General features: G+C 45.3%; 1 protein-coding gene across 1 annotated transcript; it reads right to left on the bottom strand.

Moving 5' to 3' along the window:
• Positions 1 to 3,527: 3,527 nt before the first annotated feature.
• Positions 3,528 to 11,953, bottom strand: LOC140422515 (uncharacterized). The gene is made up of 2 exons (XM_072507529.1): positions 11,245 to 11,953; positions 3,528 to 10,834 (listed from the first exon to the last, which is right to left on the bottom strand). Exon 2 carries the CDS (start codon positions 10,483 to 10,485, stop codon positions 9,448 to 9,450), a length of 1,038 nt encoding a protein of 345 aa, XP_072363630.1. The 5' UTR covers positions 10,486 to 10,834; positions 11,245 to 11,953; the 3' UTR covers positions 3,528 to 9,447.
• Between the last annotated feature and the right edge of the window lie 674 nt (positions 11,954 to 12,627).

The following is a 12,627-nucleotide window of genomic DNA, read 5'->3' on the forward strand; positions in this document are numbered from 1 at the left end:
CTCATTTGTTCTTCAAGTTGCTGATCCACAGTATTTTTATTTGGCTTTCTTGTTATCCAACACAACATCGCCCTCTTATGTTCCATGGTGTCTTCATGATTCTCCAAAGTTCTGAGTACATTCATCCCCTTCTCAGAAAGTAAAGCACCATTTTTTAAGATTTATAATAAATAAGCTAAACAGGCTAAACGAGGCAATGTTCAAGCTAGCCCACGCGAGGCTAGATTAAGTTAGGCAAGACTAGGCCACCAAAACTCATAGGTTAAGGTAATGTAACACAATTTTACCATTATTTGAACACGTTTCATAATAAACACCTGTAATTTAACACATTCACCCTTTTATTACTTTTTCATAAATACTTGTAATATAGTATTAGCCTAGGCTATGCGGTCGTAGCCTACCTTCCGTTCATCTTTTCATAAAAACAATATTCTTAGGCTAATCTAACACTATTTCATCTTTATTACTTACCTTACTTTTTAAAAATATAACATTTATTTTTGAGTAGGGGTAATTAAAATATTGTATCCTTATGAACACTTTATTGAAAACAATTCTTGTCTGGATCGCTATCACGAGTGCTATCACGTTGAAAATTCACGTTAGCATTGTGATTGCCTTTTCAACGGCTCCCCTTTTTTGTTACGACATGTCATCTACTTTTTGTATTTCTGTCATAAATGTTAATAGTGTTTTAAATTATTTATAATTATTTTATGTTAAACATTTAGAATGAAACATCCTTAATTTGAATGTTTTTTCGTTTACGGCTAGCCTACATGATACTTTAATAACCTTTTAATTTTTATTTTAACTTATTTTGTTTTGAATTACACTATATTATTAATATTTTAATTTAAAAAAAACCCTTCTCATACAGTAGACCCAAAATTTTTAAGCAATGTGGACTAAAGTCGCTTCTGGGGCCCCTCCGGGATTAGGGGCCCTGCAGCTTAAGCTTCATTAGTTTCATATTAGATCTGCCCCTGATCGCCCTCGGTGTTTCGTTCGCCCTCGGCTTCCTGGCGAGGACCCCATGCGCCCCGTCCAGCTCCAAGGGCCAAGGGAAGACCCCCGCGCCCATCAGCGTCCCCAGCATTGCAGTCACATACGTGCTCGCGACCCCCCCCCCCCTCCGCACCTTGAGGGAGGCCCAGGATCCGCAGGTTGTGACTCCGAGACCTATATTCGAGGTCATCCAGCCTTTCCTGCCATCCCTTGTGTAGGGCCTCGTGCGCCTCCACCCTGACCGCCAGGCCCAGGATCTCATCCTCGTTCTCAGACACCTTCCTCTCCACCTCTTTGATCGCCTTCTCCTGTACCTTCTGAACCTCCACCATCTTTTCCATGGAGGCCTTCATAGGGACCACCATCTCCGTTTTTAGTTCTGCGAAGCAGCTCCTCAAAACGTCCTACTGCTCTCTGGCCCACGCTTCTCGATCCGCGCCGGCCGCCATTTTGTCCTTCCGGACCCACTATGCCTTCTTCCCCGCGATTGCTCATTTGACGGCCCCGCTCCTGGTTCCCTCCAGCGTCTGTTCCCACGGTGGTACCCGCCCTTCAAGTACCGCAGCCGCCCCGTTTAACGGCCCGAAATCCCGATCCCTGCGGGAGCTGCTGTGTATGCGACCTAGCTGGTCATGGCCGCTACCGGAAGTCCGAGTTTGAGAGTTTTAAGCGTTCTCCAAGGCGGCCTTCAGGACACGCGACAACGCAGAATGGCCGAGCAGAAACAGATAGCCAAGTTCCGCACACATGAGTACGGCCTCAACCGGGACCTTGGATTCATGTCACATTACATTCACCCTTCACCGTTTGGCCTGCGTTTGCAAAATCCTACCAACTGTCCTGAATTGGGACAATTCACACCTCTTTAACTTGTAATTATCCCTCTCTCCAGTTGCTCCGTTTGAACCTGTAAAGACGTCATTACCTGCAAAGACTAGCATTCAAATTATCGTCTTGCATCTTTTACTTTGTCAAATATATGTTTGTGGAACCTACCTCTTCATTCACCTGAGGAAGGAGCAGTGCTCCGAAAGCTAGTGATTCGAAACAAACCTGTTGGATTAAACCTGGTGTTGTAAGACTTCTTACTGTGCTCACCCCAGTCCAACGCCGGCATCTCCACGTCTTAAAAATACAAGATGAGGGCGGCACGGTGGTTAGCACTGCTGCCCGACGGCGCTGAGGACCCGGGTTCGATCCCGGCCCCGGGTCGCTGTCTGTGTGGAGTTTTCACATTCCCCCTGGGTCTGCGTGGGTCTCAACCCCACAACACAAAAGATTGTTAAATAATTTTTGAAACCAGATTAAACAGATTAAGAACCTGAGAGAGGCCATCACTAACTTGAACAGTCAATGCTATACCATGAACATGTGGCACTTTGACTTCTCACAGCAATTGAACAACGTGGCGTCTGTAGCCAGATTGAAGTGGATGGACTCAGTCAATGGCAGGAAATGTTTGCATTTTTTTATTAACTGGTGGTTTGGAGAAGACACCTGGGCTGACCGACAAGTCCAGCTGAAAAGGGTCCAAGATGGAAGTTAATCGCTCTGGGGGAATCTACGAGGCGCGACTTAAATGTACATTTCAAATCTCCACTGGCTGCATTTTCCTCATGGCTATTAATGTGATTTGTTGTTGGCTTCACCACCTCTGCTGTATTCAGTCTTGTGACACCCAAACTCTTTGGACGATCACGTGGAGGAGTTCTAGCAACAGGGGAATTCCATGTGGTCAGAGATAATCCGGCTGCATCCGGGGGTGGTGCTGTATTCCTGCGAGAGCTGCGCTGAGTCACTGACGGTCACCCTGCGGCTGGGAATGGCCGGCTCTCTGTTTTGTGATCCGGGCCGGACACGCTGAGAGCTGGGAAACAGACCCGGATCTCTCTCTGTAACAGACCCCGCCCGCACATACCCACACCAGGCCACAGCCGCCCGACAACAACAACATCCGCTCGGCCCCCCACAACCCAAAGATATACAGTTCAGGTGGATTGGCCACGCTAAACTGCCCCTTAATTGGAATTTTTAATAAAAAATACAAGATTGAGAAACGTGTGCTGAAATTTCCATCTTTGGGTGAGCTGAAGAATATGAAATGGATTGTTTTTAGTGATGCCTCTCACTCGCATGAGCCTGTCTCAGTGCCTGTACACTCAGCGTGATGATTAAACATCTCTTTCAGCAGAAGAACAGACAAACATTTCTCGTTCTGGATTTAACGGTCAATGATATTCAGCTCCCATGAATTGAGTGACTGTCAGATCTTGACGTGGATTGGTGTGAAATTTCTGTCTGTAAATCCTCCCCTTCTAATATCCTGTAAAAGGAATTTGCAAAAGTCATCACTGTTAGTGCAGGATACCCCAACGGAATGTGAAATTCTATCCCATTGTAAGATTGGGGTTTGGCCCCAATTTCCATTGTAACACTCAAATCAATTACACGTCAGAATGTGTTGTGAAAGTTACCTGCAGCTCCTGACTAGTTGCAGACCATTCCGGGTACAAGAATGTTGTCACAGAATTTATTAAGTTAATTGTAATAAGTACAAAATCACAATAATTAACAAAGTCAGTGGATCAGTCCGTTCATTCTGGATCACCAGTGGTTAGCACTGCTGCTTCACGGCACCGAGATCCCAGGTTCGATCCTGGCTCTGGGTCACTGACCGTGTGGAGTTTGCACATTCTCCCTGTGTCTGCGTGGGTTTCACCCCAACCCAAAAGATGTGCAGGTAGGTGGATTGGCCACGCTAAATTGCCCCTTAATTGGAGAAAATGAATTGGCTACTCTAAATGTATTTAAAAAAAACTCTGTATCACCAGCTCTCGGCTTCAGAGTGTCTGTGGTGCTGTCTCTTGTTCTGTTGACTGAAGTCTATCTTCTTACTTCATGTTGTGTTGAGCACCGAGCTCCAGAGAATTGTCGCTCATTAACCCTTTACAGCAACTACGTCTATGCATTGTTGGTAGTATCCTGCAGTTTTGATTGGGCCAAGCAGCACATGATCAGTTCCTGATTGGTTAAATGGTGCATGATCTGATTGGTCTTTGAATGATGTTGGTCACCTTGCTGATGTCACTTCCCATTAACTCCAATTGGGTGCCCAGGATCTCAGTCATTTGTGGCAACATCCTTTTCGTTATTGCTGTCCCCTGCTGTTTTATTAAGTTTATAGCATTTGCACTAAGATAACAAGGCAATGCAAGGCAATTTGTGTCTACGTACTTGTAATATGATGTGTGGTGTCACTTCCTCATGAATGATATTCGTCAGGCCTATCGCCCTAATGGATACCACAGAACCATAGAGTGTCACACGGTTCAGAAGGAGGTCATTTGGCCCGTCGAGTCTGCACCCATCCTCTAAAACAGTACCCTACCTCGGCCCACCCTATCTCCGTAACCCCACCTAACCTGCACATCTTTGGACACTAAGGGGTAATTTTGCATGGCCAACCCACCTAACCGGCACATCTTTGGACTGTGGGAGGGAATCGGAGCACCCAGAGGAAATCCACGCAGACACAGGGGAAAGAGCAAACTCCACAGTCACCCAAGGCCAGAATTGAACTTGGGTCCCTGGTGCTGTGAAGCAATGGTGCTAACCACTGTGTCACTGTGCGTGAAAACGATGCATTTCAGGTGTTATGTGTAACTTCTTCGTGACTACTGATGCCTGAAGCAAGTTACTTAAATACAAATAACTAAAAGCACAAGAGATACACCAATTTAAACCAATACAGCAATTACTACAGAACATTGAAAATATATCCATACAGGTGATTGATGTGCTGAAGTTCAAGCAGCAAGATGCACATTAAAAAATATTATGATCACTATTACCTAGATGCTCTATCACCACATTTTTATTGATGAATCCTGTCTCACTGCACATTGAGGTCTCAGATAGGCTACTCTCTGGTTGTCTCTAGGTGGAACTGTTCGAAGAAATTATCTCCAAAAAACTTCATGAACACATGTTCCAGTCTATTTTTGCCAATCTGATTCTCCTGATCTACATATGTTTCAAGTCACCCATGATTATTGTGGTACATTAATGACAAGCCTTATTTATTACTTCCTGTACACTCTACCTACAGTGTAACTACTTTTCGGAGGCCCATTAACTACTCCCACAAGAGACCTGTATCTTTTCTATTTCTTTTCTCAACCCACATCCTCACCTTTCTGGCTAAGGTGTAATTTCAGTACTGAACTAACGTCATCCATCATTAACAGGGGCGATCCAGTACCTTTTCCGAGCTTCCTGCCGTTCTGGTAAATCGAATACCCTTGAACATTTAGATCCCTGCCTTGGTCACCTTTCAACCAGTCTCTGTAATGTCCATCAGGAACCACACATTTATCTCTATCCGCGCTGATAATACATTCTGCGCACATTTTCAATTCAATTTCAGGGGTTCAATAATCCAATAGGGATTTGATGAGAAACCTCTTTACCCAACGAGTGGTGAGAATGTGGAACTCGCTACCACAGCGAGTGGTTGAGGTGAACAGCATGAATACATTGAAGGGGAAGCGAGATACATACATGAGGGAGAAAGGAATAGAAGGAGATGCTGATGGGGGAGATGAAGAGGGCTGGGTGGAGGCTCATGTGGAGCATCAATACTGACAGCGACCAATTGAGCCGACTGGCCTGGCCCTGTGCTGTAGACTCAATGGAACAGAGACAAATGTATTTATTTTAGATCTACCTGTAGTGGGGGAAAACACTATTTACTATCCAGGATAAAATAAATGTCCTTGATCAGCTTTTGTGGATCATTTCAGTGGAAATGTGCTCTCCCAGGCTCAAAGAGCATCAGCCCACTGGAAGCAAAGTTGTGAGATCGGCCAGAATATACCCATTGTATAGAACCTTGGTTAGACCACAGCTGGAGTAGTGTGTGCAGTTTTACTCCCCTCACGTTAGGAAAGGTATTATCGCCAAGAGGGAGGGCAGTGAAGGTTCACCAGACTTGTTCCGGGGATGGCGGGACTGTCCTATGAAGAGAGAGATTGGGGAAACTGGGGCATTCTCTAGAGTTTCGAATAATGAGAGGGGATCTCATTGAAACTTATAAAATATTGAAAGGAATAGACAGGAGAGATGCAGGTGAGATGTTTCCCCTTGGTTTGGGGAGTCCAGAACCAGGGGACACAATTTTGAAATAAGGGGGAAGTCTCAGAGGAGACATTTCTTTACTCAGAGAATCTTTGGAATTCTCTACCCCAGAGGGCTGCGGGAGCTCAGTCATTGAGTGTGTTTAAAGCAGAGACTGACAGATTTCTAAATCCCAATAACACAAAGGGATATGGGGATAGTGTGGGGAAAAAGGCATTGAAGTGGATGATCAGCCATGATCGTACTGAATGGTGGAGCAGGCTCGACGGGCTGAATGGCCAACTCCTACTCCTATATTCCAATGGTACAAATATAGGTTAGAAAATAAATTGTGAAGAGGACATAAAGAGACTACAAAGGGATATAGATAGGTTAAGTGAGTGGGAAAAGATCTGGCAAATGGAGAATATGGGCAGCATGGCAGCACAGTGGTTAGCACTGTTGCTTCACAGCGCCAGGATCCCAGGTTCAATTCCCGGCTTGAGTCACTGTCTGTGCGGAGTTTGCACATTCACCCCATGTCTGCGTGGATTTCCTCCGGGTACTCTGGTTTCCTCCCACAAAGTCCCGAAAGACGTGCTTGTCAGATGAATTGGACATTCTGAATTCTCCCTCTGTGTACCCGAACACGAGCCGGAGTGTGGCGACTAGGGGATTTTCACACTAACTTCATTGCAGTGTTAATGTAAGCCTACTTGTGACCCCAATAAAGATTATTATTATTAATGATTGATTCCAGCAACTTCCCCACCACAGAGGTGAAGCTAACCATTCTATAGTTTCCTACCTTTTGCCTCTCTCTGCCTTTTTGAATAGGGACATCATATTAGCTTGTTTCCAATCCACCGGGACCTTTCCAGAATCCAGCGAATTTCATAGATTCACTATTGTGAGAAGGAGGCTATTTGGCCCATTGGTTCTACACTGACCCTCTGAAAAAACAGCCCACCGAGACCCACTCCCCCAGCCTATCCCTGTAAGCCCACCTAACCTGCACATTCCTGGAGCTGGCATTTGCCAGGGCTGCAAGCCATCAATCAGGGCTTGGGGACATATCTGCCTTTAGCCCCATTATTTTACATAGAAACATACATAGAAAACAGCCTGCATCTCCACATCATAGAAAAAGGAGTAGGCCATTCGGCCCTTCGAGTTTTCTCCGCCATCCATTATGACCATGGCTGATCATAAAGTTCAATACCCAGGGCAGCACGGTTGCTTCACGCCACCGAGGTCTCAGGTTCAATCCCGGCTCTGGGTCACTGTCTGTGTAGGGTTTGCACATTCTCCCCGTGTTTACATGGGTTTCACCCCCACAACCCAAAGATGTGCAGCGTAGGTGGATTGGCCACGCTAAATTGCCCCTTAATTGGAAAAACGAATTAGATACCCTAAATTTTTTAAAATTAAGTTCAATACCCTGATCCCGCCTTCCCCCCAATATCACTTGATCCCTTCAACCCCAAGACCTACATCTAATTCTTTCTTGAAATTACAAAATGTTTTGGCCTCAACTACTTTCTGTGGTAGTGAATTCCACAGATTCTCCACTCACTGCATGAAGAAAATTTCTCCTCACCTCAGTCCTAAAAGATTTACACCTTGTCCTCAAACTATGATCCTTAGTTCTGGATTCCCCCACCATGGGAACATTCTTTTTGAATTTACCCAAACTAATCCTGTTAGAATTTGGAAGTTTGAGTAATATGATTTCTCCAGAGATGCTATGTAATTCATCTTCCCCCCCGTATCCGTTCGTATTAATGGAATGTTTGAAGTATCTTCCACCGTAAAGACATATCCAAAATATCGGTTTAACACCTCTGCCATTTCCTTGTTCTCCATAACTATCTCCCAGATTTATTTTCGAAGGGGCCTGTGGAGAGTTGAGGTTACAATCAGATCAGCCGTGAACGTATTGAATGGTGGAGCAGGCTCGAGGGGCCGAGTGGCCTACTCCTGCTCCTAATTCGTATGTTATCACATCCTTTATAATAGATTGTAGCATTTTCCCTCCTGCTGATGTCAGGCTAATGGGTTTGTGGTTCCCCGTTTTCTCTCTCCCTCCTTAAATAGTGGGGTTACATTTACCACCTTCTAATCTGCAGGAACCATTCCAGAATCTATGGAATTTTGAAAGATGATCACCAATGTATCCACTATCTCTACAGCCACCTCTTTCAGCACTCTGGGATGTAGAGCATCAGCTTTTGGGGATTTATTAACTTTCAATCCCATTATTTTCTCCAGTGCTACTTTTTTGTTGATACTAAATCTCTTTTACTTCCTCATGATCACTAGTCCCTTGGTTCTCTAGTGTTTTGGGGGCAATTTCTGTATCTTCCTCTGTGAAGACAGACTCACATTGTTTAGTTTCTCTGCCATTTCCTTATTCCCCATTATAAACTCTCCTGTCTCTGCCTGGAATTGACCCACATTGGTCTTTGCTAATCTTTTCCTTTTCACATTCCTATAGGAGCTTTTCCAGTTCTCCCCAGTTTGCTCTCATATTCTATTTACTCTTTATCAGTTTCTTGGTCCTCCTTTGCTGAATTCTAAACAAGTTCCCAAGCCTCAGGCTTACGACTATTTTGGCCACTTTATGAGCCTCTACCTTTATAAAACGTTTTACTTTTCTTGTTAGCTATGGTTGCATCACTTTCCTGTTGGATTTTTGTTTCTTAAAGGAATCTATATTTGATGTCAATATGTAATAATTCCTTAAATGCTAGCGAGTGCCTGCCTATCATTGTACCTTTTATTATAAGTTCCCAGTCTACCACAGAAAACTTGTCCCTTAGACCTCGACAGTTTTCTTTTGTGAGAAACAACCAATAAATTAAAAAAGAACCAACGAACCAGTACAGCCATCGTCATGGCAACGTGGCTTGCTCTGCGGGGTTCCAAACAGAAATGGGAACTCCATATCTTTTAACTTCCCAATCACCCTTTCACTCCGTGATCCTTGTGAAATTTGAAGCCAGGTATTCACAACGAGGCCCAAAGAGCATCAGCCCAATGGAGGCAAAGTCGTGAGACCGGCCAGTCCAGCAGAAAGAAACCCTCCGACCCTCCCACTTCACCCAAGTGTCAGAATGAACATGGTTTGGGCCTGGATGTGATTAACAGCAGCAACAACAGCAGAATCCAATCCCTGTGATCACTTGTGAACTCGCTGGTGTCTTGGCAGGTGTGAAGAATCACAAAATCCCTTCCCACACTGAGAACAGATGAACGGCCTCTCCCCAGTGTGGACTCATCAGTGTCTCCGTAGGTGGGATGGATCTCTGAATGACTCCCTTATTCAGAGCAGGTGAATGGCCTCTCCAGAGTGTGAACTCTCTGATGTTTCTGCAGGGAGGCTAATTGAGTGTATCCCTTCCCACACTGAGAGCAGGAGAATGGCCTCTCCCCAGTGTGAACTGGCTGATGTTTCTGCAGGTTGGATACATGACTGAATCCCTTCCCACACTGAGAGCAGATGAACGGCTTCTCCCCAGTGTGAACTCGCTGGTGTGACTTTAGGTTAGATAACTGAGTGAATCCCTTCCCACACCGAGAGCAGGTGAATGGTCTCTCCCCAGTGTGAACGCGCTGGTGCGACCTCAGGTTGGATAAATCACTGAATTCCTTCCCACACTGAGAGCAGGTGAATGGCTTCTCCCCAGTGTGAACTCGCTGGTGTGACTGCAGATGGGTTAATTGAGTGAAACTCTTCCCACACTCAGAGCAGGTGAATGGCCTCTCCCCAGTGTGAACTCGCTGGTGTGTCTGCAGTTTGGATGAATCACTGAATCCCTTCCCACACTGAGAGCAGGTGAATGGCCTTTCCCCAGTGTGAATGCGCTGATGTCTCTGCAGTTTGGATGAATCACTGAATCCCTTCCCACACCGAGAGCAGGTGAACGGCCTTTCTCCAGTGTGAACTTGTTGGTGTGACTGCAGGTGGGATAACTGAGCGAATCCCTTCCCACACAGAGAGCAGGTGAACGGCCTCTCCCCAGTGTGAACTCGCTGGTGTGTCTGCAGTTTGGATGAATCACTGAATCCCTTCCCACACTGAGAGCAGGTGAACGGCCTCTCTCCAGTGTGAATGCGGTGATGTCTCTGCAGTTTGGAGGAATCACTGAATCCCTTCCCACACTGAGAGCAGGCGAATGGCTTCTCCCCAGTGTGAACTCGCTGGTGTTTCTGCAGGTGGGATAATTGAGTGAATCCTTTCCGACACTGCCCGCAGGTGAATGGCCTCTCCCCAGTGTGAATGCGTCGATGAGCTTCCAGCAAAGATGGGGCTCTGTATCCCTTCCCACAGTCCACACATTTCCATGGTTTCTCCATGTTTTGCGTCTCCTTGTATCTTACCAGTTTGGACAATAAGTTAGAGACTTGATCACACACAGAACACGTGTACAGTCTCTCCGCGTTGTGAATGGTGTGATGTTTCTTCAGGTTGTGTAACTGGTTAAAGCTCTTTCCACAGTCAGGGCTCTGGAACACTCGGAGTCGGATTTGTGTGTCACTACTTTCCTCGTCGCACTGATGTTTAAAATCTTTTGAAGCCGGCAGAACAGACAAACATTTCTCTTTCTAGGTTCAAAGGCCGATGATATTCAGGTCATGATGAACAGAGTCAGATCTCGATGTGATGTTTGAGATTTCTCTCTGTAACTCCTCCTCTTCTAATATCCTGCAAAATAATTTGGCAAAGACATCACTGTTGGTACAGGATAAAAATTCAAAACAGGCATTTCAATTCCTGTGGAAAATTCTTTCCCCTCTTATTCACGAGAGCTGTAAATCTCCATCCCACACACTCTCCCTCCATTCTCACTCTGCTGTATCTAATATTCACCCTCCCAATTCTCCTGAAGGTGCTGATTCCGGATGATTGACAGGTCCATGCTCACTGGTTCCTGTCCTGGACAGAGATATCGTAACAAATAGGTGCTGCAATCAGCCATTCAGCCCATCGAGGCTGCTCAATCATTCAATGAGATAATTGGCTGATTAGCCTTAGCACTATTTCCCCACACTATCCCCCATACCCCTTGATATCTTCAATATCGAGAAACCTAGCAATTTATCTCTTGAAAATACCTGATGACTGAGGTCCCACGGTCCTCTGGGGTAGAGAATTCCAAAGGTTCACCATATCCTTGAGTGAGGAAATCCCTCCTCATCTCAGCTTTCTCTCCATTTTCCTGCCGGTTCCCCATAACCCTCGACTCCCTCCTCAATCAGAAATCTGTCCGTCTCATCCTTGAATATATTCAATGACCCCCACACCCCACTGGTCCCTGTGGAAGAGAAATCCAGAGACCAACAATCCTCTGAGGGAAGAGATGACTGGATATATATAACATAACTGCAGTACAATGTTTCAAGACTAGAAAGCTCCCAAGGAATCGTGTGACTGTCAGATCTACACGTGATGTTTGAGATTTATCTGTAATTCCTTCACTTCAAAAATCCTGTAAAATGTTACAAGACGAGATATAATAATAAATGCACTTTATTACAGAACCATCAATAATATATCAAATCTGTACCAAACACTGGACATATTTCTGTCCTATATTAATTTACTGTCCCCTTAAATGTCAGCCATCTCCTGGGGAAAGCCGCCCTTTAATTGTGAACATTAAGAAAGAGACCATCCTTTTAGCCAGACAAATAAATGTGTCAAGCTGAGGGAGCAAAGGATGTCAATGTCTTTGAGAGAGAGAGAGACCTGGGCCTAGCTTTAGAACATAGAACATAGAACAATACAGCGCAGTACAGGCCCTTCGGCCCACGATGTTGCACCGAAACAAAAGCCATCTAACCTACACTATGCCATTATCATCCATATGTTTATCCAATAAACTTTTAAATGCCCTCAATGTTGGCGAGTTCACTACTGTAGCAGGTAGGGCATTCCACGGCCTCACTACTCTTTGCGTAAAGAACCTACCTCTGACCTCTGTCCTATATCTATTACCCCTCAGTTTAAAGTTATGTCCCCTCGTGCCAGCCATATCCATCCGCGGGAGAAGGCTCTCACTGTCCACCCTATCCAACCCCCTGATCATTTTGTATGCCTCTATTAAGTCTCCTCTTAACCTTCTTCTCTCCAACGAAAACAACCTCAAGTCCATCAGCCTTTCCTCATAAGATTTTCCCTCCATACCAGGCAACATCCTGGTAAATCTCCTCTGCACCCGCTCCAAAGCCTCCACGTCCTTCCTATAATGCGGTGACCAGAACTGTACGCAATACTCCAAATGCCGTACCAGAGTTCTGTACAGCTGCAACATGACCTCCCGACTCCGGAACTCAATCCCTCTACCAATAAAGGCCAACACTCCATAGGCCTTCTTCACAACCCTATCAACCTGGGTGGCAACTTTCAGGGATCTATGTACATGGACACCTAGATCCCTCTGCTCATCCACACTTTCAAGAACTTTACCATTAGCCAAATATTCCGCATTCCTGTTA

Source organism: Scyliorhinus torazame, chromosome 5, assembly GCF_047496885.1.
Source record: "Scyliorhinus torazame isolate Kashiwa2021f chromosome 5, sScyTor2.1, whole genome shotgun sequence".
In the NCBI taxonomy this organism is placed as follows: Eukaryota; Metazoa; Chordata; class Chondrichthyes; order Carcharhiniformes; family Scyliorhinidae; genus Scyliorhinus; species Scyliorhinus torazame.